General features: G+C 57.3%; 1 protein-coding gene across 1 annotated transcript in view; it reads right to left on the reverse strand.

The window, feature by feature from the left end:
- Positions 1–678: 678 nt before the first annotated feature.
- The window catches only part of LOC102946940 (1-phosphatidylinositol 4,5-bisphosphate phosphodiesterase gamma-1), an 87306-nt gene continuing 71799 nt past the window's right edge, over positions 679–16185 (reverse strand). The window contains exons 22-32 of the mRNA XM_037891894.2: positions 15026–15122; positions 13581–13647; positions 11884–12047; positions 11129–11225; positions 10445–10669; positions 9631–9779; positions 8218–8332; positions 7178–7339; positions 6663–6751; positions 4805–4989; positions 679–4452 (exon numbers count right to left, since the gene is read on the reverse strand). Coding sequence (XP_037747822.1) covers positions 4401–4452; positions 4805–4989; positions 6663–6751; positions 7178–7339; positions 8218–8332; positions 9631–9779; positions 10445–10669; positions 11129–11225; positions 11884–12047; positions 13581–13647; positions 15026–15122 — 1402 coding nt within the window. The 3' untranslated portion in view covers positions 679–4400. The remainder of the gene's footprint in view (positions 4453–4804; positions 4990–6662; positions 6752–7177; positions 7340–8217; positions 8333–9630; positions 9780–10444; positions 10670–11128; positions 11226–11883; positions 12048–13580; positions 13648–15025; positions 15123–16185) is intronic.

Consider the following 16185-nt stretch of genomic DNA (forward strand, 5'->3'; position numbering starts at 1 on the left):
TTCTGCAAACAGAACGAGGAGTACTTGTGGCACTCCTCGTTCTTTTTGCTGATACAGACTAACACGGCTACCACTCCGAAACCCACAAACAGAGTCATTCCTGGTCTGCAGGGACACATGAGCAGCCGAAGCACACTCAGACCCAGGCCAGGGAGCCAGGGGCTGGGTGAGGAGCTGACCATCCCTGTGATGTTTTCCCCATGGTTTTTAGATGAGTGGGGAGAGCACGGGTCACCCATGGAAAATGATGTAAGTTCCTAGTGGTGAGAGGATGGGATGGGGTCTGAGGAGTGAATCTTTCCCAGTGTCTGTCTTCAATATAGTCCTTTTCTCTTCCCTGTCTTCCACTTCTCTTCAGGGTCAGGGGTTGTGTCTAGTGGGACTGGTGCAGTTTCATTAATAACGTATAAAGAGGAGAGTAAGCGGCATGTTAACTGAATCCCCACAGGGGCCAGGAACAGAGCCAGGGCATCTTTCTCTCAGTCTGAGCAACCTGTCTGCTGGGATGGGATTTGAACCTGGAGCTGCCCCTTTTCCTTACAGATGAGGGAAACGATGGGCTGCACTTGGCCAATGTCCTGCTTTGAATCCAGAATTGAGAGCTAGCGGACAGAGACTGTAGAGGTCTCTGGGGTAAGTGGGGCAATGCGCCGACAGAAAACAAGACCAACCCCTGTGTGTATAAATATTGGCTAAATAGATTTATTTTCATACAAAGAATTCACGGCTCTCCCTGCAGTGACACCAGCAGGATGCCGGATCCCCCATAGAGACACCCTATCCTCCTGCATGAGACCTACAATAATATCCTGACCCGATGCCTGCCTGAAGCTGCTGCAAAGACCAGTCTTCCAGCTGCCGGCTCCCTTGTGCTTCTTTTATTAGCCACTCTTGGAAACGTCGGTACCTGCCCTAGTGCCAGCATCTCCTGGCACTTTCCAGGGGCTGACATACAGCTGTGCACCCCCAATATACCAGGGAAGGGGAACCAGCATCTGGCTTCCCCCCTTATCATCCACATGGGTCCAAAACAAATATCGAGTCAGATTCAGCCCTGGGGGAGGTGGGCACAACTCCATTGGCTTCAATGCTTACACCAAGGCTGCATCTGGCCCACTGAGGCACCTCAGGCATTTTCCTGGCATCCCCCCACTTATTATGTTACATTCACAACAATCCCAGAGCTGGGCAGACACGGGGCCCTTCTTCTTGGACCCCTGGGATGCTGAATCTCGGAGCTGAGAGGCTGGACAACCCCTCACAACACAGGCATGAATCCAAAGTGGTTTCCTGCTCTCCTCCTGTTATTTATCCCTTTGAGGCTCTGGCAGGCTGAGAAGTTCTGTCTGGGATTCCTCAGAAGGGGTTTCACGTGCCCCTTCACTGCTCTCAGATCAGAGGTACTGTTTTTAAAAAGAAGGGATTTATGTAGGAGCGATGAAATGGCAGGGATCTGTAGTGGCTGGGAGGGCAGGGGAATCTCAGCTGGGCGTTCGGTTTCTTTCCGGCTCCCTTCTGTAGCAGTGTATGGCACAGTGGATTGCACTGCCAGCAGGAGGGACTCAGGAGACTGGCATCTATGGTCAGCTCTGCCACTGACCTGCCGGGTGATCTCGAGCAAGTCACTTCATCGCTTTGTGCCTCAGTGTCCCCTCCCACCTTTTGCCTGCAATGTCTCTTTAGCAAGTGCTTAGGGGTAGGGACTGCCTGTAACTATGTGTTTGTGCAGCACCTAGCACAATGCAGCCCTGATATCAGCTATTGTCATACAAATAAAATAAAATAATAATAATATAGCACATTTCATCCTGAAGGATCCCAAAGTGCTCTATAGACTGATCCCTGAAATGCAGCCAGCTCTGGGGTGGGATGTGGCAGCTGTTTAACAGCACACAGCAACACCACACAACAGTGTTTAAAGAAGGGCGAGCAAGGATAAACTCTCTGACTGTAACTGCGCTGGGCATGCTAGATTGGCAGAATGTAGTTACCTGAGCTGGAGTTTCGTGCCTACCCTCCTCCTGCCTTTGTCCACCTCCGTCTCCTACTTTCTTCCATCCTGCGCCACATGCCTGGAACAACCTCCCCAGGATCATAGGCCGAGCTCCCTTTGCCTCCACCTTCCCCAAATGTGGCCTGCAAGCTCCAGTGACTGGGTCCCTTGAGTTTAGATTGTCAGCCCTGTGAGGAAGGGGGCTGGTGTCAGGTCAACCCTCCCCTTCCGCCCTCTATTTACGGCACCACAGATGGGATTTGTAATAACAACAACAAAGGAACGTGCCCAGGGCACTTAGTGACTGTGGGTGGTCAGGGCCTTGGTTTTACATCTGCTCTGAAAGGCGACTGTCCCCCGCCCCTGCAGAGTGCAGGTGGAGCTCTGCCCAGGCCTGACTCCCCTCCCTCACCCTGTGGGGTCTCTCAGGGGACAGTGCATCATTTCCACACGCCCTGATAATGAGGCTGGTCGTAGAACCCTCCCCCCGGTTTATACACACATTGAAAAAAGAAATTGCAGCTATTTCTCGAGATCCCCGCACAGTTCCTGGCTCTAAATCTTCCCTGTGCAGCTAAATGGCGTGGAAACCTCAGCACTGGCTCAGTGAGCATCTCCTACCTACTGGTATCCGCTGGAGATCCCAGCTGTTAGTACATGACACCCGAAGGGCGGGGCAGCCTGTGTTCCTGCCCTAGGCAGGGGCTCAGAAGTGGGTCTGAGTGAGCCGGGCTCCTGTCTGTGGTGCCTAATCCTCGTCATTGTGTGATCGCGCCCGCTGATAGTCCTTTCTCAGGCCAACTCAAACTTGCAGGGAGGCAGCACGATCGTTTGGACGCCTGGGTCTGAAGCCACTCACTTGTTGCGTGCCCCCTTCCTTTCTCTGTGCCTCGGTTTCTTGGTTGGTCCGGTGGGGTGAATGATACTGACTTGCCTCCCTGCTGGGGGTTGTGGAGATGTCCGGCAATGGGAAGATGGAAAGCCCTAGCGACGTGCAGAGTGCGGCTGGTTCTCAGTCCACTGATTCCTCATCCCCGTTCCCTGCATCGTTCTGCTCGACGAGCTAACGAGGCGATGGGCAGTGCATAATGCACAGGTGAAAAGCCCTTTCAGCTGCAATGACAAGAATGCCCTGACCTTTCAGCCCTTTCAGCTACACAAGGCAAGGCAGAACCAGGTGCGCCACTCACCAGCGTGGGGCTGGTCAGCTCCGCAGGCTCTGATCTGCTCCAGGAGGAGGGAATGATTCCCTCTGAACACTATCAACTCCAGCAAGGGGGAATGGGAATGTGCCTGTCTGACTGGTGTGGGGCTGGGAAGCCCCCACAGCTGTGTGGCTCCGGCTCTCGGCCATTCAGCCTGAGGCTTCCAGTGATACACTGGGGCCTCTGCCCCGCAATGTGTCCGGTTGACTGGTGGTAGCCTTTGGCTGCCACTTGGGAATGCCTGCAGGGAAATTTAGAGCTGTTTCTCTCGTTGCAGAGCAGGAGCCTGGGGGTCACAGCAGCTCCCCAGGCCCTGCAGGCTCAGGGAGAGCTGCAACACATCGGCAAGTGTCACCCCAACTCTAAAGGGTGGCGGAGCAAGGGATCGAGCACCAACCACCCAATAAATAAATAAATAGGGGGCAGGGTTTCCTCTAACCTTTGTGAGGGGCGACAGCCAGGCAGAGCACAGAGCAGAGCCCCTGCTACCCAGTCCAAGGGGCTCCACACACAGCTCTGCCGATGCCCCTCCATTATAACCTGCAGCCCCCGGGGCACATACAGCTCGGCCGATGCCCCTCGATCCTGCTCTGCAGTCACCCCCGGCTGCCCTTGGAACTCCCAGGGCGCCGGCGCGTGCGGTGGTTTCGTAATGCAGAGAAATGTCACCTAGGGACCCCACCTCAAACACAGACTGGTGAGCTATGAAAGGCTTCGAACCTACAGCTCCTGAGATGTCCCTCTCCCCTCCCCCCATTGGAAGTCTCATGGTGGTAAAAAAGAAAAAATTTAAACAGATGTTGAAGCAGATCAGACTGACTGGGGATAAGGTGGCTGATGGGAAGCCCTGCCCCGGGGGGCTGCTCGAATCCTCTTGAGAGGCATTGCGCCCCCTGGCATGTGACCCCTTTTCCAGCTCATTGAAAAGCTTGGTTATTACAACAGGAAAGGTGCTGACACAGCCCTGCACTCCCATCTTCAGAACCACTGCTAGTTCTCTCCAGGTCCTGCAAGTGCTGCAGTTCTAGCAGCCAATGTCTCTTTCCCCCAGGGCAGCTGACTGATGCAGGGTGATAGGCAGCGAGCCAGCTGGAAAGGTGGATTGTCGGGGGATGGCTGGTATCAGCGGCCAGATCTCCTGCGGGCAAGAATTTCCAGGCTCCCCAACAGAGGGCCCCAGCTGGGAGAGCCCCGCGGCTGGCTCAGTTGTGCTTGTTGGCCATCTGTCGATCTCTCTTCTTTTTCTCCATCAGCCTGGAGGGGGAAAGAATGTGTAAGGTGGCTTTGGACAGTTAGCCATGGCCCCCGGGAGAGGACAGCAGATGTCTGCAGGCTTCACAGCTGCTCTCTAAGGGATTGGGATTTGTCACTGCATGAGAGGACAGTTATGCTTGTCTTAGCAGAGGGAGGAGTGCATGTGTAATCACATTGCCCTCCAGTGGCTGGTCTACAGAGTGGATAAAGGACCTACTATTACTATAGCTAAGGGAGCGCTCCCTTAGCTGCGGGGGCAGCCGCCTGTGTTTTTGATGCTGAAGTAGCTGGGTTCTATCCCAGCTCCCCGGGGTGGGTGGATGGGGTTTATCTACGTGGGGTTGGGACTCACTTCCTGTTGCGCACTTCGGTCAGCTCCATCAGCCGCTCCTTGGCCGCCCGCAGCTCGTCCAGCCACTGCTGGTGGCGCAAGTCACAGTTGTTGCTATGCTCAAAGCTCGAGACCCGGTTGGAGAGCTCGCTGGCTCGGTCACGCAACTGCTGGATGGAGGAGTACAGGTTCTCCTCGTCTTCTTCCTGCGACAAGGAGATGCACAGAGAGGGGTACGTCAGGAGCTGAGCAACCAGCCTGCCCTCCCTGCCCCACCTCGAGAAACACACTCTCGTGAGGCAAGAGAGGCTGTGCCTCTGGGTAGCCCAGGGGCCAGGAGTCCACTAGCCCTCCAGAGCTAGACGGCTGGCTTCAGAATCACTTTCAATCACAAGCGGCATGAGTTTGCCAGCCTCAGCATAGTTTCTAATAGGGATCCATGTCCCAAACTGCCCCATCATTTAGTGACATGCATGCTCCTTCCCGGTCAATTAACCCAATGCTTTAATTAACCCTCACAGCCCACCCTGTGAGCTAGGACAGCAGTTGAACCATTCTCCCCATTTCACAGATGGGGTAACTGAGGCAGAGAGGGGAAGGGCCTTGTCCAAGGCCACAGGTAAGTGGGTGCCCAAGCAGTAAGCAGAACCCAGCAACTCTAACCACTATGTGACACTCTCCCCTGGGGACCTTCCATCTGCCCAGGACAGCTGAGCCCGACTGGCTGGCAGCACTGAGGAATGCAGACTGCTCAGCTCCTGCGTGGGAGTGAAAGTGCCTCACGCTCCTCCGCAGCGCCCTCTGCAGCCGGTGAGTGAGCAGTACCAAGCCACAAGGGGTATATCCAACTAGTGCAGTGTGGGCGCTCTTTAGTGCCTAGGCCGGCGGTTCTCAAACTGTGGACCGCCACCCCCATTTTAATGGGCTTGCCTGGGCTGGTTTAGATTTGTTGGGGCCCGGGGCCGAAGCTCGGGACCCATTGCCCGGGGCAAAAGCCAAAGCCAGAGGGCTTCAGTCTTGGGTAGTGGGTTACAGGTTACAGGCCCCTTCCTGGGGCTGAAGCCCTTGGGCTTTGGCTTTGGTCCCACCCAGGGCAGGGAGGCTCGGTCTTTGGCTTACCCCCACCCAGGGCAGGGGCGTTCAGCCAAGCTCAGGCTTCGGCCCCCCTCCTGGGGTTGTGTAGTAATTTTTGTTGTCGGAAGGGGGTCGTGGTGCAATGAAATTTGAGAACCCCTGGCCGAGGCCCTCAATCGCGGCATCCCTCCTTTGTCCAGCTACAGGCCACGTGGGCACCTTACCAGCAGCCACGTTCAGCTGGCACCCACCACACTCACATCACGATAGTGGTGCGGCCTCTGAAGACTACAGATCCCAGCAGGCAGAGTTCCTAGGGGAGCTGAGCCGGAAGCTGCATTGCATGCTGGGACTTGTGGTCTCCGTGGGCCACACCTCTGCAGGAAAGATGAGGCTACCCTGCTGAATGCTATAAGCCAGCCCTCCCCTGGCTGTTTGAGCTTCACCTTCAGTCAGCTGGCGTGGGCTGCTCAGATGCCCCAGCAGTGCCCTGAGCTCCCAAGGCCTGTCAGCAGGGGAAGGAGATGGGAGGGGTCCCTATGGTGCAGACATCACATCACTGTTTTCAGTTCTCCTAGCCAGTCCTTTCCTTCAGAGGCTGGCAGCTCTGCAGGGCGAGGCACGGAGCCCGGGGCAGGGGCAAGCTGGCTCTGCAGCGCTGTTCAGAGTCAGAGCTAGGGGGTTGGGTGAGAAGGGAGTTTCGGGAGCTGGCTAAAGACCAAAGGAGGAAAGTGACTTAAAGGCACCAGCTGATGCTGGGGGCAGGCAGCTCTGGGTGGGGTGAGTCGCGTCACAGGGCGCTCACCTTGGCGTTGATGATTTCGATGTGGATGAGCAGGGAGGAGAGCTCCAGGTCCTCAGTGTAGCTGTTCTTCAGGGGCACTGACCTGTAGCCTGCAGGCAGCAGCGGGGTGATAACAACCCAGTCAGCATGGCTCCATCCCAGCGCCCGCACTGCCCTCCCAACATGCCCGGGCACAGAGGAAAGCAGCCAGGACCGGCCTCTCGCTCACACGCACGCTCCCGTGCGCACGCAGATGTTCTTGCACACTCCCCTGCAAACCCGGCAAGCTCACACGTTGTCCTACCTGGGATCTCACAGCAACACACACATTTGGGAAGGGAGGAAGCTGGCAGGTTTGGGGCATCAGGGGGTTGCTGGTAAGGACAGAGCTGGGAGGGGTGGGCACTGCTAGCTGAACAGGGAGATGCCTGCAGGGTCCTGGGGTGAGGAAATCCCCATGCGGAGCTGGCTCTGGGGACAGGCCTACCTTGGGGAGGGAGCATGGAAAGGAGGGGCTGGCGGCAGGCAGCCTGTACCTGTCTTGAGGCCCTTGACGGGGAAGGTGGCCTGGGCCAGGAAGTTGGGATCACTGAACATGTCCTCCTCGTATACCACGAAGCGCAGGAAGGCAAACTCAGGGTTGTTGATGTCGAAGACGAACTGCTTGAAAAGCCACACGGGGTTCAGGCCATTATCAGCTGGGGGAAAAAGGGGGCGGTCAGTGCACAAGAAACACAAGCCTCTGAACGCCTTACGCCAGCAGAGAACAAAGGGGAGCGCCTGCCGTCTGGCAAGGCAAAGGAGTTGGCTGGTGCGGGGGTATGTGTGCCTGACACACGCCACTGGCACTTGCTGGAGACACGCTCCGAGGTGTGTGTCTGTAGGGACTCATCACCGCCCCCTTGTGGCAGGTGTCAGACCCATGCAAGGGTACACCGGCCCGGACGGACACATCACCGCTGCCTGCTGGAGTGCATGGGACCTGCTCAAAAGCAAATCAGTTCCATTACTCCCGGGGAGAACGATGTTACTAACAGATCCCCTGTTCTAGGATCACGCTGTCCCTGTAGATCCACCCTCTCCCAAGGGGAGCAGTTTAAGGGCAGATACACTGAGGGAGCACGGGCTGACATGGCTCCTTTTACAGACGCGCTCTCCAGCTCTGAGGGTTCACAGCCCCTTATTAGGGCAATTGCTACATCACACTTCCCGGGTCCACACAGCTGCTCCAGAGGGGCCGTTCATGGGGAGCTGCCCCTCGCCACCCCAACACATGGGCTTCCAGTACCCTGAGAGCTGCAGGGCATGAATTCTGCTGCCTCCTGTACCGAGGCTGACAAACGGGTCTGTGTATGGCATGCGGGAGGCTCAGGGCAATCTGTGGCAGAGCAAAGTCAGGCCCCTTGTATTCATGCTGCAATTAATGAACAGCCCCAGCCATGCAGGGAACCAGCTGAATTTCTGCGCAGGCCAGGTGGGGGATGAGCCTGTTAGGAGCATTCTGTTCTGCTAGAGGAGAGGGCCCAGTTCTGTTCTCTGCAATGCCTGTTCCCCGCCAGCCCCTCCAGCTCCTCACCTACGACATCCGTCTTGTTCTTGCTGCTGTCAAACTCCGAGCCGCAGACCTCCACCTCCACGAAGGGGCACACGATGCTCCTGCCGTTCTTGGGGAGATGCCGGGCGCCTAGGATCTGGGGTGAGGAGGTGGAGATGCCGGGAAGAGACGAGCGGACTGCAATGTTAGAACTGCTGCAGAATCCCAGCCAAGGGCGCCGGAACAGGGGGGGCCCGGGGGCCATGGCCCCATCACATTTGACCGGCCGTAAGGGTGAGAGACAGAGCGGGGACAGGGGGATGGAGAGGAGCGAATGGGAGGCGGAATCTTGGGGGGAAGAGGCAGCAGTGGGGTGGGGCCCCAGGGTGAAGGGGTGGCATGGGGGGAAGAGCCACAGTTCGGGCACCAGTTCCCCCCTCCCCCCCACTTTTAGGAAGCTTCCGCCACTCCTGATCCCAGCTCCTAGTTGCCTCATTTCTGACTCAATCTCTGTGCTGGGTTTCTGTAATGTTCATCTTTAGGGTATGATCCTCCTCACTAGGGATCCCCCATTCTGTCCTCAGGGGCGGCGCCGCTGTGACATTGTGTGTCCTAAATCATTATGCACCGGCAGGGGGCAGGCAGCGCACTCCCAGGGGATGGGAGCAGTACACACCCGCTCCGGCCTCAGGGGTTTTTCCAATGTCCCCGCACCACTCACTATTCTATTCTATTCTTGACAGGTTTTTATACCATGCTCCTCACAGTGGTGTCTAAGCGCCCGCTTATACTGCCACGTGATCCTGCATCTGTCACATCCCAGGCCTTGCTGCTTATCCCTGATTGGAATTCTTGGCAGCAGAAACACTCAGTCATGGAGCTGGGGGGCTAGTCCCAGACCCTGCTCACCCTGCCCACTAGCATCCTGAGTTCACCATCTTTTACTGACTCAACATAAAAAATGACTCACCCCACACAAGCAGGGAAGTAGAGTCTGTATATGTGTGTGTGTGTGTGTGTGTGACACAAGCAGGGAAGTAGAGTCTTATATATGGGGGAGGGCATTGCCCTCTACAGGATGGAACCACTGCTCAGCTGTGTGTCATAGGCTGTATACTGCTAACACCCAACAGAGATTCTCCTTGTGCTCAAGCACTGGGGCCTCCCGTGTTTCTGGAGCAGGCTCTAAGCTCCCTGCCTGTGAGGTTGGGAGGGGTCACAGTGAAATATGCCTCTCTGTCATCAGCGCCCGTGTCGACACTGCCCTCCGTTACCCCCATGCGGGCCTCCTGGCTGCAGTGGGGTTCTATGGGTGTGATGGAGATGAGGATTTGGCCCCCGGTATTAATATATGAAAGAGACAGATATTAAGTGACTGACGGGCCTGAGGCGACAGGTCCCAGGACTTGGGTCTCTTGGTCCTCCCCCCGAGTCCTAGGCTGGCCTCTCACTTGCCTGGAGCTGCACAGTGATGGGTTCCACAATCTTCAGGCTGCTCTTGTCAAAAGGGTCAAACAAGTCGTCCCTCATGATGTCTGGCTGCAGGACGTAACCACTGCGGGCTCCCAGCATGAACAAAGCCTGGTTCAACTGCATTGGTTTATCTGGAAGAAGCCCAAAGGCAGCAGCCAATCAGCATGCGGCAAGAGACAACGGAGCGTTCAAAGGGGCACAAACCAATCCGCACTCAGAGAGAGACAACGGAGCGTTCAAAGGGGCACAAACCAATCCGCGCGCGGAGAAAGGGACAGAGGACTAATCCAAGTGGCAATGACCAATGAGCTGGGGGAGAAGCCCCTGTGGGGCCAGGGGCAGCGTGGAGGCAGGAAGTCTCTGTGCGGCGTGGAGGCATGTGGGTGTTGTGCAGAAGGCCCTGCCCCCGGCAGCGCTGTTGGCTGGGAGAGCTAAACCCCCCACTTCTGTCACACAGAAGCAAACCCGTGCCTTGTGCCGTGATGGGAGACGGTGCTGGGATCTCCACAAACGGCACCTTGCAATGCGTACTCAGCCCTGCGTGGGAACAGCCTGTATAGGGGACGGAACCCCTGGGGTTGCTGGCAATTGTGTCAGGTTGGCTCTAGGTCACGTGACTGCAGGGTCTTCCTTAGGGAAGCCATTCAGCTGCGGATTGTCTCCCCAGGGAAGGGAGGGGAGCCCCATTGCTCAGGACATTCAAAGCTAGCTGGGCAAAGCACCTCATGCTATGTGAAAGGGAGCGGATCTGTGTCTGAACTGCCCCGTGCCCATGGGTACGGGGTTGAAGAGTTACCGGGGGTCTGGAAGTTAAGGGCTACCAGCTGGCTGCCGCAGATCCACATGGGCAGTGGGTCATAGTTCGAGGAGTCCAGGCGTTGGCCCTTGGGGTAGACGCGACTGAGCTGGCGTCGGTTGTACTGCAGGAACTTCTTGCCCTTGCTGCGGTTGGCATACTTCTCGGCCTTGGTCTCGGGGAAGGAGGACATGTCCCGGTAGCAAGCCTTGTCTGTGCCGATCTCTGCAAGGACAATAGGCAGGGTCAGCGGGTGGCCACTGGAGGCCCTCGCTAGGGAGGCATCAGGGTGCTCTGGAGCCTGGCACATCAGTGATGCCCACTGAGGACAGTTGTTCCCTAGGCTGGCAGTCCCCACCGTGAACTTTCCTCTGCCTGAACTCAGGGCTCAGCCTCCGCATGGGGCCACTGCCCACCTACCAGTGCACTTGCTATGGAGCTCGGCTGATCTGAATCCTGGAGGGGAGATGGGTGGCTGGTTGGAGGGGCCGGGGCTGGGGCTGGGCAGTTCTGTTGGGAACCGGAGCTGGCCAGGATGGCCGTGGGCTCAGCCAGGGCCTGGTGGGAGCAGCTGTTTGTATGGGTAGGAAGGATCTTCCCAGGGCCTGTTTGATTCCCATCAACACTGGCCACACCACTCGGAGGGCTCAGTCAGTGAGGCAGCAGCAGCAGCTGGGGCCTTACTCTCTTCATCGAATGGCACCGGGCGGCAGTAAACGACCAGCTCGGAGAGCTCCAGGGCGATCTTCTTCCTCCGCTCCATGATCTTCCCCTCTTGCATCTGCGCAAGGAAAGGCAGGCGCTCAGGTCACTGCCGAGAACGCAGAGAGGCCACGAAACCTGAGCCACTGATACGCCCCGCACAAATGGACTGGCAGAGCCTGTCTGTGAGGGCTGGGCACCACGTCCTCACCCGCGGCAAAGACGTTTCAGGGGAACCACCGAGTCCTGCAATGCAGCCCATGCTCACGCTCCCCGTCCAGACAGAGGTGCGCCCTCTGGAGACTACAGGTCCCAGCATTCTGTGCTCCATAAGGAACCATGCAGCCTTCCGCTGAGATTGCTTTGGAGGAATGCATGCTGGGAACTTTTTTTTCCCCAAGGGCTGCACCTCCATATTTGGGATGATGGTGGCTACAACCTCTTCATTTAATGGATCCCTTCAGTTGCCAGTGGGTCCCTGAATGGGCAAAGTCTGGGCATTACCCCTGAGCTTTAGTGCTCACTATATCTCAGACCCAAGCGGCAAGGTAAGCTAGAGCCTGAGGGAGTGGAGTTGCAGGGAGTGGGGAACGCTCTGCCTTCCTGGGCACCATGGCACCCACCACAGTGAGCCCCAGCCCCCACCGTTGTGAGACACATTGGACGTTCGTTAGGGTCATTCTAATGGTGACAATGAACGCCACCGGCGCTCAAAGCGCACGGCTCCTCTCACTCACCCTGGCGTCTGCGTTCTGTGTGGCCTCCCGGATCTTGGCCACCCAGTCGTTGAGTTCCTCCTGTGTGTCTGCAGCCACGTCCAGCGCCTGGGACGGGTGGGACATCTGCTGGGAATGGATGGTGAAGACAAATGGTTTGGAGCTCCTCCCGTCTTTGGAGATAACTATAAGGATATCAGAGGGGGCTTTACTTGGAGAGATTCCCAATGGACAGCTCTGTGGAGCAAAGGACCCCTCCAGGGTCCTGCTCTCCAACCTGCTGCACACAGGGGGGGGAGGGGGGAGGGGATCGGCTCCTTCCTCTGACACATCATCACCTCGGGCAGAGCGTCAGAACTGAGCGTGAAACCTGGTCCTCTATCGCCCTGTGCAGCCCTTGCCTACCCACGGCACTTGGGCCAGCTGTTTGAAGCAGGGTGTGATTCCTGACTCACCTCCTAGAGACGTCACTCACATCAGGGGAAACTGGGGAGGAAAGGGGGCGAAAGGCTCTGAGCTTGACCTCCCACTTATTCACACAAGCCAAGAGGGACACGGGAGGCTCTGCATCTCACAGCCTGTCTCAGGAGGTCCTGAGGTCCCTCAATGTCCTCTGACTTTCTTGGGGCCGAGGATGCTCGGCATCCCCAGGACTGGGCCCTAAAGCTCGGACAGTTCTCCTGAGAGGGCCACAGATCTGAGGCAACTTGCTCGAATCTACCTCCGAGGAAAGGGAGGCAGCAGTGCAGGGATGGGAACGGGCTGGGCCTTCAGCTCAGGCCGCTGTTAAGCTGTAGTAAAGGCCATTCAGCAAATCTGCCTCTGGGTTGGATTCAGCTCCCCACTAGGGTTTGCGGGTGCTCAGCACGGACCTCTCCTTGTGAGTCCCCTTCCTTCTAAGTCCCTTTGGCTACGGAGACCCTCAGATTTCTAGGACAAACGGGGGCCACGAGATAGCAGCTCCCTTGCAGGCCTTGGGCAGGGCCACAGCTGGGAGAGCCTCAGCCAGTCACACAGGAGCACAGGCTGGCAGCGAGCTCTTTCCCAGCAGTTCTGAAGTCACCGCCGACCGTCACAGAGATGCCTGCTACAAAGCTCTGGTGAGACAGGGACGCTCCAGAGCCTGCTCCTTGGGGCGCAGTAAAGGCATTGCCGACCTCCCTTTGGTCACTTTACACGGTACTCCGCAGCCCCGCTCACAGGAAACGCCCCAGAACTCACTACACTGAGGGATCCAAGGTAGGAATCCAGCCAGTAGGAAACGGGTTTAGACCCACCAGACCTCATTTAATAATAATGATAATACCCAGCTCCTATAGAAAATTCCACCCATCGCTCTCCATGCACTTTACAAAGGAGGTCAGTATCCCCATTGTACAGATGGGGAAACTGAGGCAAAGAGCAGGTGAACTGACTTGCCCAGGCCAGTTACAGAGCCAGGAATAGAACCCAGCTCTCCAGAGTTCCAGGCTGGTGCTCTATCCTCTAGACCACATTGCCTCCAGATGGGCAGTTGCAGGAATCACCCAGCCAGGTGCTCCAGGCAGGAGTAGCACCCATGCAGAAGGGGAATACTCCAAATGCTACTCCTTACAGCCCCTGTTAAAAGAGGCTTCTGTCTCCAGCAGTGTCTCATGGTTAAATACCCTCCCCCTCTTCCCCCGAAACGATACATTCCAGAACCTCTCACTCCACGGGCGACAGTTACAGACACTCACCTACATGGCAGGACGGTACGTCAATGAACCCTTTCAGGAAGTTCCCCAGGGGGCTGTTTTCTGCTGACTGGAAGAGAGGAAGGGACGGGGCAGAGAAAGGCCAGTTACCAAGAGAAATACAGAGAGACGGACAGACCACTGCTTTCTGCTTTCAGGCCACAGTCTCTGCCTTTCTCCTGCTGTATTTGCAATACCGAGCAGAAGGGCTGGAAAGCAGTAGTCACTAAAATTATGGAGGCAGGAGAGTTTCTGATCTAACCTCTCGTCTGAGTAGCTCTGAAGAGTCAGCTTTCTGGACTGAGGTTTTCCAGGATGGATCTCTAGACCCTGCCTAAGTTGGAGCAAAATCATTGCAGCTGTTTTTGAGGAAAGCAAAGGTGGGGAAATCCATTTCTCCTATTTATCAACCAGGTTTTAAACAGGGCTGTATTGGACAGATGGAGAGAGACACCAAGGCGGGAGAGGAATCATTTAGGACAGGGGCGGGCAAACTTTTTTTGAGGGCCACATCGGGTTTCCAAAATTGTATGGAGGGCCGGTTAGGGGAAGCTGTGCCTCCCCAAACAGCCAGGCATGGCCTGGCGCCCGCCCCCTCTCCGACCCCCCCTGCTTCTCGCCCCCTGACGGCCCCCCTGGGACTCCTGCCCCATCCACCCCTCCCTGTCCCCTGACTGCCCCCCGCCGCCCCATCCAACCCCGCTTCTCTTTCCTGACTGCCCCCCCAGAACCCCTGCCCCCATTCAACTCCCCTGTTCCCTGCCCTCTGACCGCCCCGATCCCTATCCACACCCCCGCCCCCTGACCACCACTCCGAACTCCCCTGCCCTCTGTCCAATCCCCCCCTGCTCCCTGCTACAGCCGTGCCGCCCAGAACACCAGGACAGGCAGCCCTGCTGCCCGGCTGGAGCCAGCCACTCCACCATGCAGCACAGAGCACCGGGTGAGGCCGCGGTTCTGCAGCTGCGCTGCCTGGCAAGAGCCAGCCGTGCAGTGAGCTGAGGCTGCGGGGGAGGGCGAACAGCAGGGGAGGGGCTGGGGGCTAGCCTCCCGGGCCACGAGCTCAGGGGCTGGGCAGGAGGGTCCCGCGGGGGCGTAGTTTGCCCATCTCTGAATTAGGGGGTTGTAGTTTGGAGTGGTGAGATGAACTTCAGAAGGAAAGAAGGCTGCTGGGATGGAGCACTGCATGCTGGGAGCTGTAGTTTCCTTGGGCCCTACTTGACGCCTAAAGGTGAGGGTGGTTAGAATTCTCAGCACCACTTGGGCTCCAGGGAAGTTGGCAACCTGGCCAGGTTTGGTGCCCCTGGCTTATTAGCAACAGGGGTGGCCTATTAGTTCTACTTGCTCACCCCCACAAAATTGACCCCTTGGTGTCCAGGACAGCCGAGCGGGTCCCTCAGATTGTGCTGGAAGGTGGGGAAAGGAGCCAGCATGGGGGCTAAACTCACAGCCTCATCCTGCTCCTGCACCAGCGTGTTCATGATCTCCTCCACGTAGTTGGCTGGGAACCACAGCTGCTTCTTGCCCCCGTAGTCTCCCCGCCACCTAGAAGGGGTAACAGGAACAAGGCAAGCAGACTGACTGAGGGGTACTAGGGATGTGAACACTGCACGCAATGTCAGGGGAACAGCTGGAACAGGGAAACAGAAAAGGAGCCATTAAAACACGTCTCAGCAACACGCACAAGGCATGCAATTCCTGTAACAGGAGCACAGCTGAAGCCGGGGTGATGTCTGCTGAGCTCCACTCTGCAGGAAGCCTGGGGCATAGACCAGGGCACAGAGCATCGCTGGAGGGTTTGGTTCCCTGGTAACTAGCCAGTTGTCCCATGGTTAGAGCAGAGACGTGGGAGTCAGGATTCCTGGGTTCCATTGCTGGTTCTGCTGGCGTGTCCTGGGCAAGTCATTTCCCCTGACTGCCTCACTTCTGCCATCTGCTATGACCTCTACCCAGGGCTGTGAGTCTTAACGAGCATTTAGGAGGGGCCAGAGAAGGGCAGAGATGTAACATGAGCGTGCGCTCTCGGGGCTGCCCTAAACTACACAGGTAGGTCGGCTCGACTCCATCACTCCATGCGGTGGAAAACATCACGCTCTGGGCGGTGTAATGAGGCCGACCGAAGCCCCAGCGCTGACACCAACTGGCGATGGAAGGATTCTTCTCCCGACCTAGCTACGGCCTCTCGGAACGGGGGATTAATGACAGCGGTGGAAGAGCCCCTCCCATCGCTGGGGCAAGTCTCTGCACTGCAGCTGTCCCACTGCAGCCCCTCTAGTGTGGACACAATCAGGCTCACGCTGAATCAGTCACGGGTGATGGGCCCGTGCAGCGGAAGCCCCAGGCTGGCCTCCCCTGGACCACCCTCCGCAGGGTGGCTCAGGGGACTGATCAGCCTGGAGCACGGCCCGTTAGCGTTTGTGCCAGTGGGGAGCGAAGAACCTAGAGGAGCTCGTTCCCGGTGAGGGCAGTGTAGCTCCACCACAAGATGTTCACAGCAGGCAGACGGTAAAGCTGTGCCTGGCTGGGCGGAGCACTGGGCATGTCAGGGATCAGGCGTCCCATCAGATGTCCGGACTGTAAGTGAGGAAGGAGGATTCCACCTTGCTGG

This window comes from Chelonia mydas, chromosome 2 (assembly GCF_015237465.2).
Source record: "Chelonia mydas isolate rCheMyd1 chromosome 2, rCheMyd1.pri.v2, whole genome shotgun sequence".
In the NCBI taxonomy this organism is placed as follows: domain Eukaryota; kingdom Metazoa; phylum Chordata; order Testudines; family Cheloniidae; genus Chelonia; species Chelonia mydas.